The sequence below is a fragment of the Dioscorea cayenensis genome, chromosome 9 (assembly GCF_009730915.1).
Source record: "Dioscorea cayenensis subsp. rotundata cultivar TDr96_F1 chromosome 9, TDr96_F1_v2_PseudoChromosome.rev07_lg8_w22 25.fasta, whole genome shotgun sequence".
Taxonomy (NCBI): domain Eukaryota; kingdom Viridiplantae; phylum Streptophyta; class Magnoliopsida; order Dioscoreales; family Dioscoreaceae; genus Dioscorea; species Dioscorea cayenensis.
The window spans coordinates 30,826,898-30,846,082 of record NC_052479.1 but is presented as its reverse complement, the minus strand read 5'-3'; the positions used below and the strand labels follow the sequence as shown (position 1 = coordinate 30,846,082).

Sequence of the window (19,185 nt, the reverse complement as noted above, 5' to 3'; positions counted from 1 at the left end):
CATCAATCCGAGCGCACCTATAACTAAATAGCACATGCAACAAGACCTAATGTGTAAAAAGTAAATGCGAGACCACTGGAGTGCAGAAGTGTAATGTTTGTTTAATTAACTTTGACTGGTTTGACTGAGCTTTTGGTGAGCGGGCCCCATTGTTTGTCTCTTTGCCCTTAAAAACCGGATCTTGATGAGTGAATTATTGGTATGTGGTGTTTTTGTTTAGTTTTAAGGGGAGCAGCTCAAGCTTGCTTGTTGTTGGCATCTTCAGGAGGCTGAATTTCCAGTTTTTTTTTTCTTCTCTTGAAGCTTGGAGTTGGAGGGAGATTCTCTTCACCGGCGGATCCTCGGAGAGATTAGAGGTAGGTGATTCTTGCTCGTGATTAAAGCTTGATGGAGAACAACATGCTTCTTGCTTGGTTGGAGTTCTTCTTGTATTGTTTGTTTAAGTGTTTAAGCTGCCTGGTGATTTTTAATTAACTAGATCTTTGCATGATTGTTTGATTGTGGAGTTGGTTTAATTAGTGAGATTTCAGAATGTCTGGTTGAGTTTTATTAATAGCTTGAGTCTTGTGAATTTTGTGTGTCTCGTTTTGGTTAATGATAATTGTGTTCATCATCTAAGCTTAACCTATCCTCCTTGTAAGCATGAGAATTTGGTTTTATATGTAGGTTTGTAAGCATGAACATGTAAGCTTGCCCTTTTGATCTTATTGTTTAGTTATATACATTTATATAAATAGTTATAAGCTTGGTGTATATAATCGTATAAATATGTATATTTATACTTTTGTAAACATGCATGGGCACCTGTAAACATGTTTTGTTTTGTTTCTAGTATAATTACTTTACTATATTATTATTTGTATCATCATGATAGCTAGATTTAGCTTATGCAAACACCCTTGTAAGCATGCTTTGTTCAGGGGATTTGTTAATTATATAGGTTTATATATATACATATATTTAATTATGCATACTTATCCTACAACTTTAGTATGTCTTTTGTGTGGTAGCAATTAAATATTAAAGCATGGATCTTCTTAAATCATTTATATTAGTTATTATTCACATGTGTGTATATATTTATGTGCTTGATTGTTCTGACTTTGGCTGTGGAATCTTGGAATTATTTATCCCTTGGTGATTAGAAAGTTTGTTGTTTAAATTCCTGTTATGTAAAGCTTGGGCAATAGTTATAAGTTAGGCCCATCCCGAGAATTATTCCTGAGTGTAGTTTATTTTGTTGGGTTAGATTATCGTAGCGAGTCTTAGTTCGCGGGACTTGGTGAACCCAACTCTGTAGCTCGGAGCCAGGTAGGCTCTAGCACTGTGTATTCCGTATTTCTGGCAATAATTATTATTTAATTATTGCATTGTTTAATAATTTTATTTATTTATTTATTTGCGTGGTATTTATGTTTATTTATTTATTTTCTTATTTGCATTATTTATTCGATGAATTCCTCTATCCGTATTCAGTATTTTTACTGCGGTTTTTAGTACATCTCCATTTCTAGCTCGCCCGACTAGGGAGGAGTAAGTCCCTAGCCATGTGCACATGTTTTTCACGTAGTAGCGCTACCCCCGATCGTGGTCGAAGATCCCGGCTACTACTGTTGATATTCCGTTTACGTTCGTTCCGACTTTATAGTCGAAGATCCGAACTCGTCTTTGTTGATTTCTATTAGCCGGGGAGATGTATTTCTGCGTGTTTTCCGTGTTTTTGGATTATTCCAGTATTCTGCGTATTTTCTGTATTCTGTATGAAGCATGAGCTATTATTCTGCAATATCTGCTATATCTGTTATTTTCTGCGATCCTACTGGGCCCTTGTGGCTTATACACTCTGTGTATTCTGTTTTCGCAGGAGAAGATCAAGTTTAGGACTGGGGGTGTCAGAGAGTCGTATTGTCTGCGTTATCAGTATCTTGTTATTACCTTCTTGTGAGTGTAAGACTTGTATTCTGACTGTATTTGTAATTTGCGAACTGTTGGGTTGTATCTGTATTCTGCAGGGCTGCTAAAGTCCATACTTGTAGTATTTCAGTTTCCAGTATCCTATTTGTGCTTTTGTGTTCGATTCATATCTGCTTGTTAGGGTTGACTCTGACCATGTTTTTAGCTGAGGCCTTGCACCCAGTGGGCCCAAGTCCCATTGGATGCGGCCGATCTGTTCGCGGGCCCGACGGTGGGGCTGGGACGTGACAAGAAGGTCACTCGATAACCATAAAGTCAACATTTTCCTTCAGCTTGACCCAACAAACCTAAAAGACCTTCAACACACAAAAAAAACAAGTATGGTGATCAATAATGGGTCACCTTACACTAGCCCTCTAAAGGGTTTAAAGTAATAATACAATATCCCACTGAAGTCACACACGATAAAATGAGCTTGGATCATGCTTCATCAAACCCCAACTACTATAACATATATATGAGACAGAATTGGCCATTCAATTCTATCGTACACTTTGGACATAGCTAGTTTTAATTTTGCCAAACCAACGAGGGCTCTTGATTTTCCTCTCAAGTAATGGCAAGCTTCATGTACATCATTATATTATTTGTGATCAATCTCCCAGGATGAAATGCAGACTAGTTCTCTGAGATGATGTAAGGTAGAACAACTCTCCAAGAAAACAAACCTAGGATTTCATTTCGCTTGCAAAAATTTGGTGCACATAGCTTGAGCAGAATGCGTGAATAATTCTAAATTGCTCCCCATTAAATTCTATATTGCGGAAAATTGACCATATACTCCTCTTGTGGTGGAATGCAGTGCTAAAAGCAGAAAAGATAAAGGTGGAATACTCAATCACATCGATCAAGCGTAACTTAGAGTTCCTCGTGTCTCATGGAAAAGAAGCTAATGAACCTGGATATTTGGCGGCCTTCCCAAACTTTGGATATTGTTGAGTTTCTTAGTCCATCATTGGAACCACCTCCTTATTCTACTAGGGGTGTTGTTGTATTTTTATTTCTGTTGTTGTTAGGTTATTTTATTGTTGATCTTTTGCGGTTAGTAGTATGTATTGTCTCATGTTTTTGCATTTCTCTAATATATGTTTATATTTTTAATCTAATGAATGTAGTTTATACACTTTTCAAAAAAAAAAAATTGCATAAACTGCATTCATTAAATTATTATTCATATTTTTTTATTATTTTCAATATTTATTTTTAAATATATTAGTTAATTAATTTATTAATTATATTTAAAATTCTATTAAATAAATATGTTATAATGAAATATATAATGTAAATAATTAAAAAAATGAATGAAATGATTGTGGTTCTCTTTTATAGTATAATTATCAAACTCTAGGATAATATAATGATTAAAGTTTTCAATTGTTGTTTTTGTTTTTGTTGTTTAATTAAGCTGACTTCATCTATGGTAAATATTAGTCTTTTAGTTATTTGTCTGTGTGTTTTTTTTTTGTATCTTCTGGTTCTTTTATTTGCTAATTTTTGTTATTTCTTTTAATAAAGTTATGATTATGAACGTGGTTTATCCCTTTTTTCAAAAAATAAAAAAATAAAGTTATGATTTTTCATATTTAAAAAAAAAATGACTTACACATTTAATAAGCTTAGGTATTTTTTTTTTTTTAAATGGAAGAGTTATCCCAAAGTATATAAAAAAAAGTTTTATTAATTACCACAATAGATTCCAAACTCCCAATCAGTTAAAAAAAAAAGAAAAAAAGAAGAAAAAAAAAGGCTAACGAGAGTTTGCCTGTTATCTTTAAGTTCAAAATTATAATTATATCCGGATTCCGGATTACAATCGAGCTGTCCTTCAGGCTCACCGTACCAAATTGAATGGAGTCCAGATCCGGTTTAAACCAGCGGTTCGATCGAACCAGGATTTTGTTTAAGATCACCGCCTATGCTCACCGCCTCCCTTTCTTATTATACGCTTTGCCGATTCCCCAAGTAAACCCTCTCTCTCTCTCTCTCTCTCCGCTTCTCCGACTTCTTCTTTTCTTTCTCTCTCTCTCCCTCTCCTTCTCCGCTCTTCGATCGGGAACAGCGAAGCCTTCGAAGGAAACTGAGAGGATGGCAGCCATGGTGAGCTCGGCGAGCGGCTTGCTGGCCATGCTTGGGGAACAGCACCCTGCGCTCAAGCTCCACGCCCTTCACCAGCTCAATTCTCTCGTGCATCTCTTCTGGCCTGAGATCTCTACCAGCGTGCCTACCATGTGAGTTTGCTTTCCCTTTGACCTAGCTTGTGTATCAATTCCGTTGCCTTGGGCTTTTCTTTTGCCGGCTCGTTGGTTTCATTGCTCTTCTTAAAATTAGGGTTTTGGGGATTTTGGAAATTTTGGATGATTTGATCGGGATCCCATTTATTGAGATGGTAAACCGCTAAAGATCGAATCTTTTGTTGGGGATTCGACCACTGTAGTAAACCCTAGATATATATATATATATATATATTTTATTTTTTAAGTTTAGAGGAGTAAGATTATTATTTGGTTGACCTTATTCGTGTTTTTGATTCGAATGAGAAAAAGATCCGAAATTTGGTTAATTAACTGATCCTTGTGACTTAAGCTGTTATCTCGACATTTTTGCTGATTGAGAAATTCATCAAATTTCGATTTTTTACAGTGAGAAAGTGTTTTTTATTATTTATTATTTATATTTTTTTTTTGTGCTTTTCCTTCCTCCACAGTGAAAGTCTTTACGAAGATGAGGAGTTTGATCAGAGGCAACTAGCTGCTCTAGTCGTTTCAAAGGTAATACCTCGCTACCTCTGTTTGGATTAATGCGCCTTTTAACTTATAGGAAAAAGTGCACTACTGGCTGAAGTCATGCGACTCGTGATGTCTTGTTTCTTTTTCTTTGCCTACTGTCATCAAGATTCTGGTCATTTTCTTCTCGGGCAGGTCTTCTACTACCTTGGTGAACTCAATGACTCATTGTCATATGCACTTGGTGCTGGTCCCTTGTTTGATGTATCTGAAGATTCAGATTATGCTCATACTCTCCTTGGTGAGCATTATATTCTCGCCGTCATTATTTTTATTTTGTTTTTGGTAACTTTTCATATGTTATATTCATTTAAGTTGGTTTGTACTTATAACAGCCAAAGCAATAGACGAATATGCAAGCCTAAAATCAAAATCTGTCAAACCTAGTGATGATGAAGCTATGGTGGATCCTAGATTGGAGGCAATTGTGGAAAGAATGCTGGATAAGTATGTATATTTGTATCTTTACGCAATATGGAAGCAGTTGATTTATATGGTGGGAACTGAGTTTCTCCTGTTTGGATTAGGTGTATTTTGGACGGGAAGTATCAACAGGCTATGGGAATGGCTGTGGAATGCAGAAGATTGGATAAGCTAGAGGAAGCAATTACGAGCAGTGACAATGTTCATGCAGCACTTTCTTACTGCATCAACCTTTCTCACTCTTTCGTCAATCATAGAGAGTACCGCTGTGAGGTAAGGATATCTAATTGTGATTGAGATCTAGTCTTCCTTCTTCTTGTCTTGTGGACATAGTTTGCGCTTGTTTGGAGTAGCTAAGCAAGCATCATGCAAGTAGCTGGTTTATGTTTTGCAAATGTATCAAATAATCAAGGGGAAAATTGCTCTTGACATTCAACAAATAAAAACTATTTGTTATGGATAATAACAGATTTTAATGACACCTATAAATGTTGACATGGATGTATTTTACTCTTAACTCAGGAGGCAAGAGTTTCAATGTAGAAAATAGTTTCATGTATGCTCATTAATTATTTCTGTTTAAGGCATTCAATTTGTCTTTATAGGTGAATTTATTTCCTTTTGGGCGTGAGAGGGACCAATATGTTAATCTGTCCATGCTATAAGTGTGCGCCTAAGGGTTCTTGAAAAAGTATACAAGAATAGTGGATAAACAAAATTCTAGTAGCAGTAGGACAATGATAAGTTAACGAGCAGGTACTTGGTGTGTCAGTATAAGTTGCAGAGGTTAAAAAAAAAAGAAAGAAAGTGCATGTCATTTTTGGGTTCTATATCTTTGCTTCAAACTTAACTCATATTGAAACCCAGCCAAGTAATGGTTTCTGCACCTGTTGCAAATGCTGGCTGCCATAGATAGTGATGGTTATTATGGAAGTGATAGGCTCTTCCCTGGTCAAGATTTGAGAAGTGTGATGATGATTGATGGGCTCTTCCCTGGTCAAGATTTGAGAAGTGTGACATATTGTAGGCCTATGCACTCATCATACACAAAAAAAGACAAAGCACCCTTCCTTGTGAAGGCTGTTACTAGACTTGGACTCTTGACCAGAAAAAAAGAGCAGTGACACCTTTTTTGAGAAATTATAAGAACATTATGTGAAATTTGGATCCTTCTCTGTGTTGATTTTAAACTTTGCAAAAATTTTTATTTAAACTTTCCTGAAGGTCATGATGATAACCTTGAAAGTATGGATTGGCTCAACATTCTGCATTTTTTGGTTTGGGAATTTGATATTATTTTCTGAGGGAAAGAATGGGCATTGGTAGGTAGTCATGAGGGGATTGTAATGGACCTAGATGGCATGACTTGTTATCATTCTGCATCATAGAGAAATCTATCCTACTTATATAACACCTGTTTTTTACTCATTCAGGGGATTGTCCCTTCCCTCATAGATAATACTTTTGGCCCTTCTCATCCTTTACTGGAATGTGGAATATAACGCTTTTGAGAGAAAGGTGGCGAACCATGTGATCTCGTAAATGATATATATACACACACTTCATTCTTTTATATCTTCTTATTAGCATTTCTTGTTTTTGATGTTTGTCTGACGATGGGAATAGGAATTAGAATTGAGACATGCTTTAACATTGCAGCTCTTTTGGTGACAGGTTCTTCGCCTTATTGTTAAAATTTATCAGAGGTTGCCTTCTCCTGATATCTTGAGCATTTGCCAATGTCTCATGTTTCTTAATGAGCCTGAAGCTGTTGCAAACATATTAGAGAAGCTCTTGGTGTCTGGAAACAAGGTAATCCAATTTGACATTATTTCCTAGGGAGTTCAGAACTAAAATTGACTTGAACTTTTTTTTCAGGATGAAGCTCTCCTAGCTTATCAGATTGCTTTTGATCTAGTAGAGAATGAGCATCAAGCATTTCTCCTCAGTGTGCGAAACCGCCTCCCAGACCCTAAGACTCTTGCTGTAAATCGTGCTGCTCAACCCGCAGAAACAATTGATCAGGGGACTAGTGAAACTAGTTCCCAGAATGAAAATAGAAATGCAGAGCCGGGGGATGTCCACATGTCAGATGCTTCTATTGCTACAAGCTCTAACACTCATATTGCAGATCCAAATGAGGTTTCATATGCTGAAAAGCTCACCAAACTCAAAGGGATTTTATCAGGGGAGACATCAATAAAGCTGACATTACAATTTCTGTTCAGCCACAACAAGTAAGCCTTATGGTTTATCCATCATTTAAAGAGCAATGCATCCTTAACATACTTTATTTTCGAAGATTTATTTATGATGCATATTGCTAATGTTAAATTCATCTATCTAGATCGGATCTTCTAATACTAAAGACAATAAAGCAGTCTGTGGAAATGAGGAACAGTGTCTGTCACAGTGCTACCATATGTGCCAATGCTTTAATGCATGCAGGAACAACTGTGGACACATTTCTCAGAGAAAACCTGGTATATTTTTCTTTTTTTTTTCTCTCCTAATTTGAGCAAGGGGAAATGTATAGCTCTGCAGGCATTTTGAAAACTTCCAGAAGTTGGTGTTTAGTGTTTAGGATTTTGTGTTACCCATCTCGTGTGTCCATTTGGTAGGAGTGGCTGAGTAGAGCAACTAATTGGGCAAAGTTCAGTGCTACTGCTGGGTTGGGAGTTATTCACAGAGGCCATCTTCAACAAGGGAGGTCTCTGATGGCACCATACCTGCCTCAAAGTGGTGCTGTGGGTGGTGGAAGTCCGTACTCTGAAGGTGGTGCTCTCTATGCTTTAGGTTTAATTCATGCTAATCATGGCGAGGGCATCAAACAATTCCTTCGTGATAGCCTTCGGAATACTAGTGATGAGGTCGATTTTCTCTCCAACTTCCAATTATTATCGTATAGTTTCTGAAAGGCTTGAGTTTTTTCAGGGTTTTTTTTTTACTTGATTCTCTGTATGCTAGGTTATCAAGCATGGAGCGTGCTTAGGCCTGGGCCTTGCAGCTCTGGGAACAGCTGATGAAGAGATATATGAGGATGTCAAGAATGTCCTCTATACTGACAGTGCTGTGGCTAGTGAGGCTGCTGGTATTAGCATGGGATTACTTATGGTCGGTACTGCTAGTGAGAAGGCAAGTGAAATGCTTGCCTATGCACATGAGACACAACATGAGAAGATCATTAGGTCTGTATCGTCTTGAAAGATTGATGAGATCTTGGAGCTTTCTTTTTACAATGTTAGGTTAGATAATATCTCCCTGCTCTTATTCTTTGTGGTCTTTTATGTCAGGGGATTAGCACTTGGAATTGCCTTAACGGTTTATGGAAGAGAAGAAGAAGCTGATACCTTGATCGAACAAATGACGAGAGATCAAGACCCAATACTTCGGTACGGTGGTATGTATGCCTTAGCCTTGGCCTACAGAGGAACAGCAAACAACAAGGCCATTCACCAGTTGCTACATTTTGCGGTGTCGGATGTCAGTGATGATGTACGCCGGACTGCAGTTCTAGCCCTTGGGTTTGTGATGTACTCTGAACCTGAGCAGGTAAGTTTTCTTTTCTTGAAGTTTCTTATGTTTATTGATTTTTAATTCTTCTCATATGGCGAGTTTTGTCTTTCGGAACATTATGGAATGAAAATTGTCACACACCAGCTTTCTTTCGCCTGGCTCTTGTATTCTGTATAAAATTATTTTAAGAGACCAGGTTTTACCTTGATAAGTTTTTTTATACATTTGGCTAAGCTTTCCAGTTTGCCATAGTGGAACTGAGAGGCTGTTATTCGAACCTTATTTGAAACAATCTTCTTAGTTTAGCTTTCTAACCAATTTTAAAAAATTTCTTTTGTCCATTGGTCTTTCAGCTTTTCCTTTTTTTATTAACCTATGCTAGAACTTAATGGAAAGTCTCGAAACAAATTAGACTGCATGTGAAATTAATTCTTCTTGATATTTGTATTTATATTACAAACCTTCTGAATGGATAACGTTAATTGTTTAAACCTTGCAGACTCCAAGGATTGTCTCTCTCCTATCTGAATCATATAACCCTCATGTGCGTTATGGTGCGGCACTTGCAGTAGGCATTTCTTGTGCAGGAACAGGGTTGAGTGAAGCCATTTCTCTGCTTGAGCCCCTCACATCAGATGTTGTTGATTTCGTTCGTCAGGGTGCCCTTATAGCTATGGCTATGGTTATGATTCAAACAAATGAATCGTGTGACTCTCGTGTGGGAACATTCAGGTAGATCCCTTGATTTATTCTCTGGTTTCCTTACTTTCTGCTTGACTAAATGCTATCTTCTGTTTTGGAATATAGGCGACAGTTGGAGAAAATAATCCTTGATAAACATGAAGATACAATGAGCAAGATGGGCGCTATTTTGGCTTCTGGTATTCTTGATGCTGGTGGGCGCAATGTGACAATCAGACTGCTTTCTAAAACTAAGCATGATAAGATAACAGCTGTGGTTGGTCTTGCAGTTTTCAGCCAGTTCTGGTACTGGTATCCTCTCATTTATTTCATTAGTCTTTCATTCTCCTCCACCGCATTTATTGGACTCAATTATGACCTGAAAGTCCCAAAATTTGAGTTCTTGTCCAATGCCAAGCCTTCTCTGTTTGAATACCCTCGTTCAACCACACCGCCCACATCAACTTCAACAGTTAAGTTGCCTACTGCTGTGCTATCAACAACTGCTAAGGCAAAATCAAGAGCCAAGAGAGATGCTGAGCAGAAAGCTATTGCTGACAAAGCCAGTGAAAAAACAAGTGGAGAGAAGTCAACCGAGAAAGGCACTGGTGAAGATGGTTCTACTGGTTCCAGTTCAGGGAAGGGACAAAAACCTTCTGAGAAAGATGCAGATTCAATGCAGGTAAGTTGCACCTTGAACTGTTGTCTTTATAATTATAGCACAGATATCACCAATGTCTTGCTTGAAGGAAATTGCATTCTTGGTAGTAAGTTTATTTCTCATTTTGTTTTGTGGTGAGAAATCTTGATTATGGGAATTCCCTGGTCGAGAGAGTGCTATTTTTATTATATGTGTCAGTTGATCTCATGTACAGGGTTGTGCTTTTTAGAGTTTGACTGTTATTGCTTCTGCCCCATGAATGTGTTGCTTATTCGAGTCTTTCCTTTTTCTTTTATACAGTTTAGTCTATTTCTTTCATTGTTTTTGTGGAAGTTTTTTATTTCTTGTAGAATTAAGGCAAACTAAATATTTCTAAATTTCAGGTTGATGGTGCAACGGAAAAGAAGGCAGGAACGGAGCAACCTTTTGAAATTCTGACAAATCCAGCCAGGGTGGTTCCAGCACAAGAAAAGTACGTCCGATTTTTAGATGGTAGCAGATATGTGCCAGTTAAGCTAGCACCTTCTGGGTTTGTGCTTCTTAGGGATCTCCAGCCCACTGAAGCGGAAGTACTTGCTCTCACTGATACACCTTCAACAACCCCCGCAGCGGGCACTGGGTCTACGACAGCTCAACAGGGAGCAGCAGCACCAGCATTGGCTGTGGACGATGAGCCCCAACCTCCACAACCATTTGAGTATACTGCGTGAATTGACCAGAGGACCATTTGCTTGGGAGGGTCTGATGTGGTTCAGTGCTTCATATAGAGACAAGACATTCAAGTCCGGGCTCTTTACCCATAAGTTCTTTGTTTTTTTATTATTATTTCCATAGGTAGTTTAATTTTTATTGGGGGAAAGAAATGTACACGAAGAAGACGGTTGGACCACCCGGGGAACTTTCAATTGGTTCAATGGGGCGTGCATGGTTCTCTTTCTCTCTCTGTCTCTGAGTGTGGCAAAATGATACAAGTGATGGCTGCATCAAATGTGAACCGCCAGCCATGCCTGCTCTGAACATTTGTTTCCTTTCTGTAGTCATCAATCAGCAGCACATTATTACATTCAAAAACAGGACTTGCTGATGTTTTAAAGACTTTTGTTAAAAGGGTCGTGGTTTTATTGAAGACTTTCTTTATGTACTTTTTTTGGAGTGCAAAACTGAGTTGTAACTGCTCTGTTTCTGATATTTGTTATTCTTGTATGCTGGACTGGGAGTTCCACTTACACTTTAGTTAGAAGATTCTGATCAAGCAAATCTTCAAATTTGTTCCCTCTTACAACTCGCTCTCATCGGCTCTCACAGTCATTTTCATTTAATCTGCTTTTTTTTTTTTAATAAAATTTTTGTTGCTAGGATAATATTATGTTATCATATTTTCAAGCGAAAATATCTTCTATGAAAAGTTCATGGATCGTTTTTTTTTGTTTTTTGTTGGTTGAGAAAATTCATGAATCGAGTATCATTCAAGATATGGTAAGCTGTCTTAGATTTAATTAGGAATTTAGCTGTCAGGGAGTTATTATTATTAAATGACTCTTTTCCATATAAGAAGCAATGTGGAGAGATTCATGTGTTCTTGTGTCAAATATGGAAAAATAAAAACATGCAATAAATGGTTGACAAAAACGCTGAAATCAGAAATCCTCCCCGACGATATTAAATTATTAATTAATTACCTTGCAATTAAGCTGAAGAATGGTAAGAAGGAAAAGAGGACCAAGTTATAATCATTATCTTGCTAATTAATGGCTACCATTTTAGATGATACACCGGAACACTGTATTTATCCAAAGGTTCATCCGCGCATTGGTTGTTTAGTATCAGGCAATCATACGTACCTTTATGAGGCAATTATTGCCCAGTATATCTTGCCAATTCTGAATTTCATCCTATTAAATGACATCCCAATTGGTGTGAAATCATCATCAATATAAATAAGCTAGTATGTATATATACATATGTATGTATATACTATAGCAAGATATATATATATATATATATGGCGAGGAAGAAGGTGAAGCTGTCATGGATATCCAATGACTCTGCAAGGAAAGCCACCTTGAAGAAGAGAAGAAAGGGGATGCTGAAGAAGACCAAAGAGCTGAGCGTCCTCTGTGACGTCAAGGCCTGTGCCATCGTCTACAGTCCAGACGAGTACAGGCCGGAGGTTTGGCCACCAGAGCCTGAAAGGGTCATGCGTGTGCTGTCAAGCTTCAAGAGCCTCCCTGAGATGGAAAAGAGCAAGAAGATGCTGAATCAAGAAGGGTTCCTGCGTCAACGCATCAGCAAGACTCAAGAACAGTTGCAGAAGCTGGAGAAGGACAACAGGGAGTCCAGGACAAAGCTATTGATGCTGCAAGGCTTGGATGGTAACAACGGCAGCAGGATCATGCATGCTCTCACCATTGAAGACGTTACCTCCCTTTCATGCCTGCTAGAAAAGAAAGCCAAGCTTATGGAGGACAGGCTTAATCATCTTACCATGATTCATGCTGATGCTGATGCTGATGCTGATGCTGAAGCTAATGCTGCTGCTGCTGCCCTTGTTGCTGTTAATAACAATAATAATAATAATAATCATCATCATCAACAACAACAACTACTACTACAAGCTCCTCTTCCTGCTGCTGCTGCTGCTGCTTCTTCTGCTGTCATGGGACAACAAGAGATGGTTCAAACACCTGCAGATTGGTACATGAACGTGAACCCGATGATGATGATGATGACCATGAACAACAACCATCCTAATGACATGATCAATCCTCCTCCTCTACTTCCTCCTGCTCCTCATCGTCATCAAGTTGCTCAAGAGAATGTAGCCAACGTTGCAGCCCCCATGCAACACAACCAGTACGCTGGTCATGATGAGGACCAGTATGTTGACCCCTTCCTCGACTCCTTCTTCTCTCCATAGTCTAGTCTAGTCTCTTTATTTCTTTTTTCTCATAAAAATGGCTTCTTCAAGCCATTCGTTCTAGTCTGGTCTTTTTACTTCTTTTTTTTTCTCATAAAGATGGCTTCTTCAAGCCATTCGGTATGGTATGGTTTCTTTAACTTTTTTCTTTTTTCATAAAAATGGTTTCTTCAAACCATTCGGTCTGGTATGGTCTCTTTACCCCTGTTTTTTTTTTTTTCATAAAAATGGCTTTTTCAAGCTATTCTATATGTTGTAACGCAACTTGATATTATATATCAACATTGCAGAAGTATTGGTCATACTGTTTTTAAAAGAACAGATTAATTAAAATAAAAAGGGTATTATTTTAATTGTTCCTCTTCTTATTTTTCCGTGCATGATAAAAATTTTCGGATTGAAAAACTTAGTGATTACTTTTTTTTTTTTAATGAAAAAACGAATATCCACTAGTAACGGTAAATTTAAAAAAAACGAATATTCACTAGTAACGGTAAATTCAAAAAGACTTAAAACTGCAAATCGTTAACATCAAACAACGATCTTTAGAAATAGAAAAAAACATTTTTTTTCTTCTAAAATTAGCATAGTGCAAACTGAAGTGATATGATTAGCCAGATCCCTAATAGGTTCCTGACTCTCCGGGATCGCTCACATCTCCTCTACAGGAGCCATAAAATCTTTACTTCACTTTATTGAATTAACCGAGTTGCACCTCATAACATCAAGTCAAGTGGTTACTTAATTAGTGAAAATTTATTGACTTTAAGAAGAAATTATAAATATGTAATAGGTAGCATAATGATAGTGTCGATGAGAAGTAAAATAGATCTTGTTTATTCTCTTTTTATGCTGTAAGAATTAATAGATTTAACGGTCAAGCACATATAAAACCACATCTTTACATTCCTATTAAAACAATTGTTTTTGTTTTATCTTTACCGTAATTATTATGGCAATTTGATTTATTACTCGACAATGTAAATTGGTAATTCAATTCATCTATTATTTTAATTTTGAGTCTCACTAGAGGTGTTAAAGTCAATTAAAACACTAAATAAATTCTTAACTTAATTGAAGTTAGATCGCTTATTTTTACATTATGTTTTTATTTGGTTTAAAGACACAAATGAGTGTCAAAAGATAATTAATTGTTGAAGTATCACTTTTTTTTTTAGATTTTGCGTATTTTTTTGAATGAATTTTTTTATGCATTATTTGGATATCAGTGTGATTTTTTTAAAAAAAAATTCTCAAAAAATTTTGAGAGGCTTCAGAAAAGAAACTTGCAATTGTTTTTTCATGTCATATTTACAATGAGGCAAGCCATGTAAAGGCAAATGGTGAAGGAATTTAAATAAATTAATTTGATTCTCAATTTAATGTAAATTAATTTTTATTTCTCTATTGTAAGTCATTATGTTATAGTAAAAATATGCAATTCTAATTGTAATTATTTCATTTGAGATAAATTTCTCTTCAGAAATTACAAGAATTGGGAGGGATGAGGCACTGAAAAATCAAGAAAAATAAATAAATAAATAAACACAGACTGCTTAAGCTGATAGTAAGAGTGACCTACACTAGGCTAAGTGAGCATGTCATACAGTTTGGTTGGTCTTTGGTGAGTGATCCAACCTTGAGAATGCTACTCTACATTCATTCTAGATTGATATATTTTTGGCATTTAAACATTATCCAATAAAACTCTGCCATGTCCTCATTCCAAAATCCCCGGGTTTTGTATTAACCACTCGATCTCCATCCAACGGTCTAGATCCAATTCCCTCTTTTTTTTTAAAATGTGGGACCTACATTTTTGTCTACTTCAAAAATCCAGCGGGTCCCGCCTTCCCCGTGAAACGTTGTTGATGACGATTAATTACAAAGAGGAGCTTCCTTTTTGCCTTTTTTTTAATTTATTAATTTTCTCTCTCTCTCTCTTCCAGAAACCAAAGCAAAGCAAAGCAAAGCAAAGGTGGAGTTTTGATTCCATCTCTGTCTCTGTAAGCCCAACGCATCCTTTCTCTCAATCCTTGCTCTGTTTTTCTACTCTTCTCATTCCATGCTGATCTGCTTGTTAGGTTTTGTGCCAAATTGGATTGAATCAGTACGGGTGATTTCTATTGTTCAGATCCAAAAGTTTGTGATTTCTTTTTTTTCTCTGCAGTTATGCTTCCTGGTTTGTTTTCATCATAACTTTTCTTTGTTTACAAGTCTCAATGTGGATTCTCTTTGCTGAACTTGGGATCATTCTCCTCCATCTTTGTTGTCCTCCTTGTAGTTTTTTTTTTAGTTCACAAACTAACATTTTTTGTTTTAAATTATTAGAATCTTTTGAAAACTTTTCTTTAATTGATTGAGTTTAATGCAATTTGGATTCATTTTGCGGGGTTTTGTTTGGTTGTTCTGTTTGTGATCCTCATGTTTTTTTCCCCCATGATATAACTGCATCTCTTGTTTAGATCAGGGTTTGTTTGTTCGTTCTGGGATCATTTAGATGTTGTTCCTTTATCATTGATTTTTCTCCTGGTCAGAATAGAATAATGGTAGTCACTCAGTGTACCTTTTTGTGGACAGATGTACAGAAAGCTTTTATCCTGTTGTTAATACTCCTAGTCCTGGACGGTTTAAGAATGAATTCTGTAGAATTTGAGACTGTTCATTGGATATGGGATGGGATTTTGTATCCTCAATTGTTCGGGCTTGGTGGTATTATGATTGCCGCTGCCATTATTGGACTATCAACTGGCTATTTTGGTGGAATTGGCATACCTTGTTCCTCCCCATACCATTGGCCTGATCTGGGGATTTTATACAAGAGAAGGAAGAGACCTGTAAGGGTTTATATGGATGGCTGCTTTGATCTTATGCATTATGGCCATGCAAATGCATTGCGACAGGCTAAGTCTTTGGGAGATGTTCTGGTTGTTGGAGTTGCAAGTGATGAAGAGATTGTGGCAAACAAGGGCCCTCCTGTATTGTCCATGGAGGAGAGGTAATGAAACAATTCCTGTCAAATAAGCATCATATATATATATATATATATATATTCTCTTGATGCTCATAAAATATATGCTTCATTTTGAGTCTTATTTATTTTTTTTTTTCCAACCTTGAAGATTTAAATCATGTTTGTGCTTGTAACTGACTGAAGAGTTCAGTTGATTTATCTGCATGATGATGTATCACCTGCTGCCTTAGAAAGAAGTGGTGATTGTAATAGGTGACATGAGTGTGTCTTTTGTTGTTTATGATTTTCTCAAAGATTGTGCAATATCTGATATGTTACAAGACTTTTTTAGGCTGATTCTTGTTCGTGGGCTCAAGTGGGTGGATGAGGTTATTGTCAATACCCCTTATGACATCAATGAAAATTTTTTGAACACTCTCTTTAATGAATACAAAATCGATTACATTATTCACGGGGATGATCCATGCTTACTTCCCGATGGAACTGATGCTTATGGACTAGCAAAGAGGGCAGGACGTTACAAGCAAATCAAGAGAACAGAAGGTGTCTCCAGCACCGACATTGTAGGTAGTGCTGTTCACCCCTTCACGTTGAAACTTTTATTATCACCAATTGATTCATCCTTTATTTGCTAGAACCTTATTGGAATGCAGTGCATGTAATTAATATTCACTGTATTTTCTCTCCTTTTCTTTTTAGAAGTACTGCCTGATTGGAGTTCTCACATCGTAATATGTAATCTACCTTCATTTTTTAAGTTGCCAAATGAATGTCTTTTACTTCAGTTGTCAGGAACTCCTATCTGCCTGTTGATATATTACCTTCCTGGATCATGCATGATAACACATCCTGTTGATCCATTAAGCAAACTAACTATGTGATCCCCTTCTTTTAGGCAGGATTTTATCTTCATTGAGAGCTGCAGATGCGAATATGAGTCAAAATACTACGGCCATTCATCAACATCATAATAATACAGATAAATTGCAGGCAGGAAAGAATCTTCCTATTGGTCCCCAGCTTTCTCACTTCTTACCTACATCCCGGAGAATAGTTCAATTTTCAAATGGGAAGGTACTTATTCTCAGTTTGTGATGGCCATGATATTTTCTTAAGAAGATATTGGCATCATATATTGAAGTGTTCTTAATCAGATGACTTGGGTATTTTACTCTCATTAACTGCTGCGTATATTGCTCACTATTATTATGAATATTTTGAACACTTCCATTTATATTCAGGGGCCTGAACCAGGTGCTCGTGTAGTATACATTGATGGTGCGTTTGATCTCTTTCATGCTGGCCATGTTGAGGTACATCCTTTTAAATGTTTTAAACTCATTAATTACATCATGTTTAATATGGGATGATAATTTCCTTTCCCTTGACTCTAAAATAGGTTTCTACATAAATTTGATGTAAGAAGCCTGCACCATCTGCTTTTAGTTATTATATTAATGCATTATCTTGGTTTATGTTTGGTCCTATTTTATGTCTATTATTGTCAAGCACATGATTTCTCTGATTTAGTATAAGTGGTGAAAATGACACTGTCCTGGAACAAAATCTCTTCAAATTTTACATGTATTTTACCCTCCTCAATCTGGTAATGCTCAAGTATTATTTCACGGTCTTTTCATATAACTAGAAGATACTTTTGACATCTTAATAATTATCTCTTTAGGATCTATTATCTCTCTTTTATTGCTTGAACTAATTCTGCCTCTATTTTGATTCTTCATAAATTTTCATGATGAGTAATGACTTGGACTACTATGTGTTTGCAGATCCTAAGAAGTGCTAGACAGCTTGGAGATTTTCTGCTTGTAGGAATATACAGTGATCAAACAGTGAGGTATTTAAGTTGACATTTGTCCTTCGTGGTGCTTGAATGATGAACGACATTGCCCCACCATTATTTGCCGATTATTTCTTTCTTGCATTAAATGATAGAATTGATATTTAATCTCTGTTGATTCCTATCTTCCCTTGATGTAAACTTTTATCCAAATAAGAAAGAATAGCCGGAGAAAACAAACTAAGATTTACGGAATCTAGGGTAATATCAATAGATATATATATATATATATGAGTTCTATGGCAGTTTCAAACTATAACAAACAGGCATTGTATTTTGTTTGCCTTTAGTGAGCGCAGAGGATCTCATCCTATCATGCACCTTCATGAGCGTAGTCTTAGTGTGCTTGGTTGCCGATATGTTGATGAAGTCATTATTGGTGCACCTTGGGAAGTTACAAAAGACATGGTGGGTCTAACTTGTAACTATAGTTCTGTTTCATTCCATTTGATAAGAACTTACTGCGCATGTCTATCAACATAGATCTTATTCATGTCAGATTTTGAGCAGATTGCTACCTTCAACATATCATTGGTTGTTCATGGGACAATCGCTGAAAACAATCGTCGTGTGAGCACCTTTTGATTTATCTAATTTTATTGAATGATTATATCATTGTATTTAAGAAGTTAATTGGGCCTATGACAGTGTGAATTTGATCCTTATGCCATCGCTAGAAGCATGGGGATTTTCCAGATGATTACAAGTCCAAGTAATATAACTTCTACATCAGTAGAGAGCAGGATCATCGACAACTATGAGGCTTACGAGGTGCATACCATATTGGCCCACACCTTTACTTTATATTAAATTTGTTTTCTCTTCATGATCAAACTTATCAGGCATGTTCTTGTGTTAAATGTCATTGTTATGAACCTTGCTCATGTCAATCTATGCAGAAACGGAACCTGAAAAAGAAAGAAAGTGAAGACAGATACTATGCAGAGAAGAAATTTGTGACAGGAGACTGAGTATACAATCACAAAGTATGAAAGCAAGTGCAATTTAGTGTAGATTTGAGTGGGAACTGAAAAATAATCTGTTCTGTGCTTCCCTTCAAGACGCTGTTTCCCTCTTCTCGGAAGTAGTTGAATATGCATTTTGCCGAAGAAGTTGCTTATACGGATTTGATTCTTCTAGCCTGTAACCACTATACAGAGAAACCAAACCTTCATAATTTTTTTCCCTTTTGTGTATGTGCGCGCGCTCACGTATGTGAGTGAAAATGCGTAACAATGAAATAGTTCCCTCGACGAGGATGCATCCTGAAATGTTAGTTGTTGTACACTTAAATGTAACAGGGCTACCTTCCTAGATTGATATAAATGTTCATTTATATCCAACATCAGAAGCGTGTGAGCTTGTCCTAGCTCTTGATTTATCTTTGGAAGGTTTCCA

General features: G+C 36.7%; 3 protein-coding genes and 1 long non-coding RNA gene across 9 annotated transcripts; all 4 read left to right on the top strand.

Moving 5' to 3' along the window:
• The first annotated feature begins 215 nt into the window (after positions 1-215).
• On the top strand, positions 216-2,081 carry LOC120268391. The gene is made up of 3 exons (XR_005538929.1): positions 216-356; positions 1,250-1,311; positions 1,865-2,081. It is a non-coding gene; the product is annotated as an uncharacterized LOC120268391 (long non-coding RNA).
• Positions 2,082-3,943: 1,862 nt separating this feature from the next.
• Positions 3,944-11,295, top strand: LOC120268386 (26S proteasome non-ATPase regulatory subunit 1 homolog A-like). Its single transcript, XM_039275815.1, has 14 exons — positions 3,944-4,202; positions 4,679-4,742; positions 4,893-4,998; positions 5,093-5,204; positions 5,285-5,453; positions 6,855-6,992; positions 7,059-7,417; positions 7,528-7,663; positions 7,802-8,050; positions 8,148-8,368; positions 8,474-8,732; positions 9,196-9,428; positions 9,504-10,059; positions 10,422-11,295. The coding sequence occupies exons 1-14, from the start codon at positions 4,060-4,062 to the stop codon at positions 10,746-10,748; spliced, it is 3,072 nt and encodes a 1,023-aa protein (XP_039131749.1). The 5' UTR covers positions 3,944-4,059; the 3' UTR covers positions 10,749-11,295.
• A 745-nt stretch (positions 11,296-12,040) lies between these two features.
• On the top strand, positions 12,041-12,955 carry LOC120268689 (agamous-like MADS-box protein AGL80). The gene is made up of 2 exons (XM_039275980.1): positions 12,041-12,410; positions 12,654-12,955. The coding sequence occupies exons 1-2, from the start codon at positions 12,041-12,043 to the stop codon at positions 12,953-12,955; spliced, it is 672 nt and encodes a 223-aa protein (XP_039131914.1).
• Positions 12,956-14,892: 1,937 nt separating this feature from the next.
• LOC120268387 (ethanolamine-phosphate cytidylyltransferase-like) lies at positions 14,893-19,130 on the top strand. Of its 6 annotated transcripts, none has more exons than XM_039275819.1 (11): positions 14,900-14,964; positions 15,363-15,366; positions 15,536-15,953; positions 16,261-16,496; positions 16,825-17,003; positions 17,171-17,242; positions 17,717-17,784; positions 18,078-18,195; positions 18,298-18,357; positions 18,436-18,558; positions 18,687-19,130. In XM_039275819.1, the coding sequence occupies exons 3-11, from the start codon at positions 15,592-15,594 to the stop codon at positions 18,756-18,758; spliced, it is 1,290 nt and encodes a 429-aa protein (XP_039131753.1). In that variant the 5' UTR covers positions 14,900-14,964; positions 15,363-15,366; positions 15,536-15,591; the 3' UTR covers positions 18,759-19,130. The 6 variants fall into 6 exon arrangements, 5 of the variants coding, with proteins under 5 accessions (XP_039131751.1, XP_039131753.1, XP_039131752.1 ...); XM_039275818.1 differs by lacking the exon at positions 15,363-15,366 and adding an exon at positions 15,040-15,065 and having other exon boundaries at positions 14,902-14,961; XR_005538928.1 differs by lacking the exon at positions 15,363-15,366 and adding an exon at positions 15,040-15,137 and having other exon boundaries at positions 14,903-14,961; positions 18,287-18,357.
• Positions 19,131-19,185: the final 55 nt, after the last annotated feature.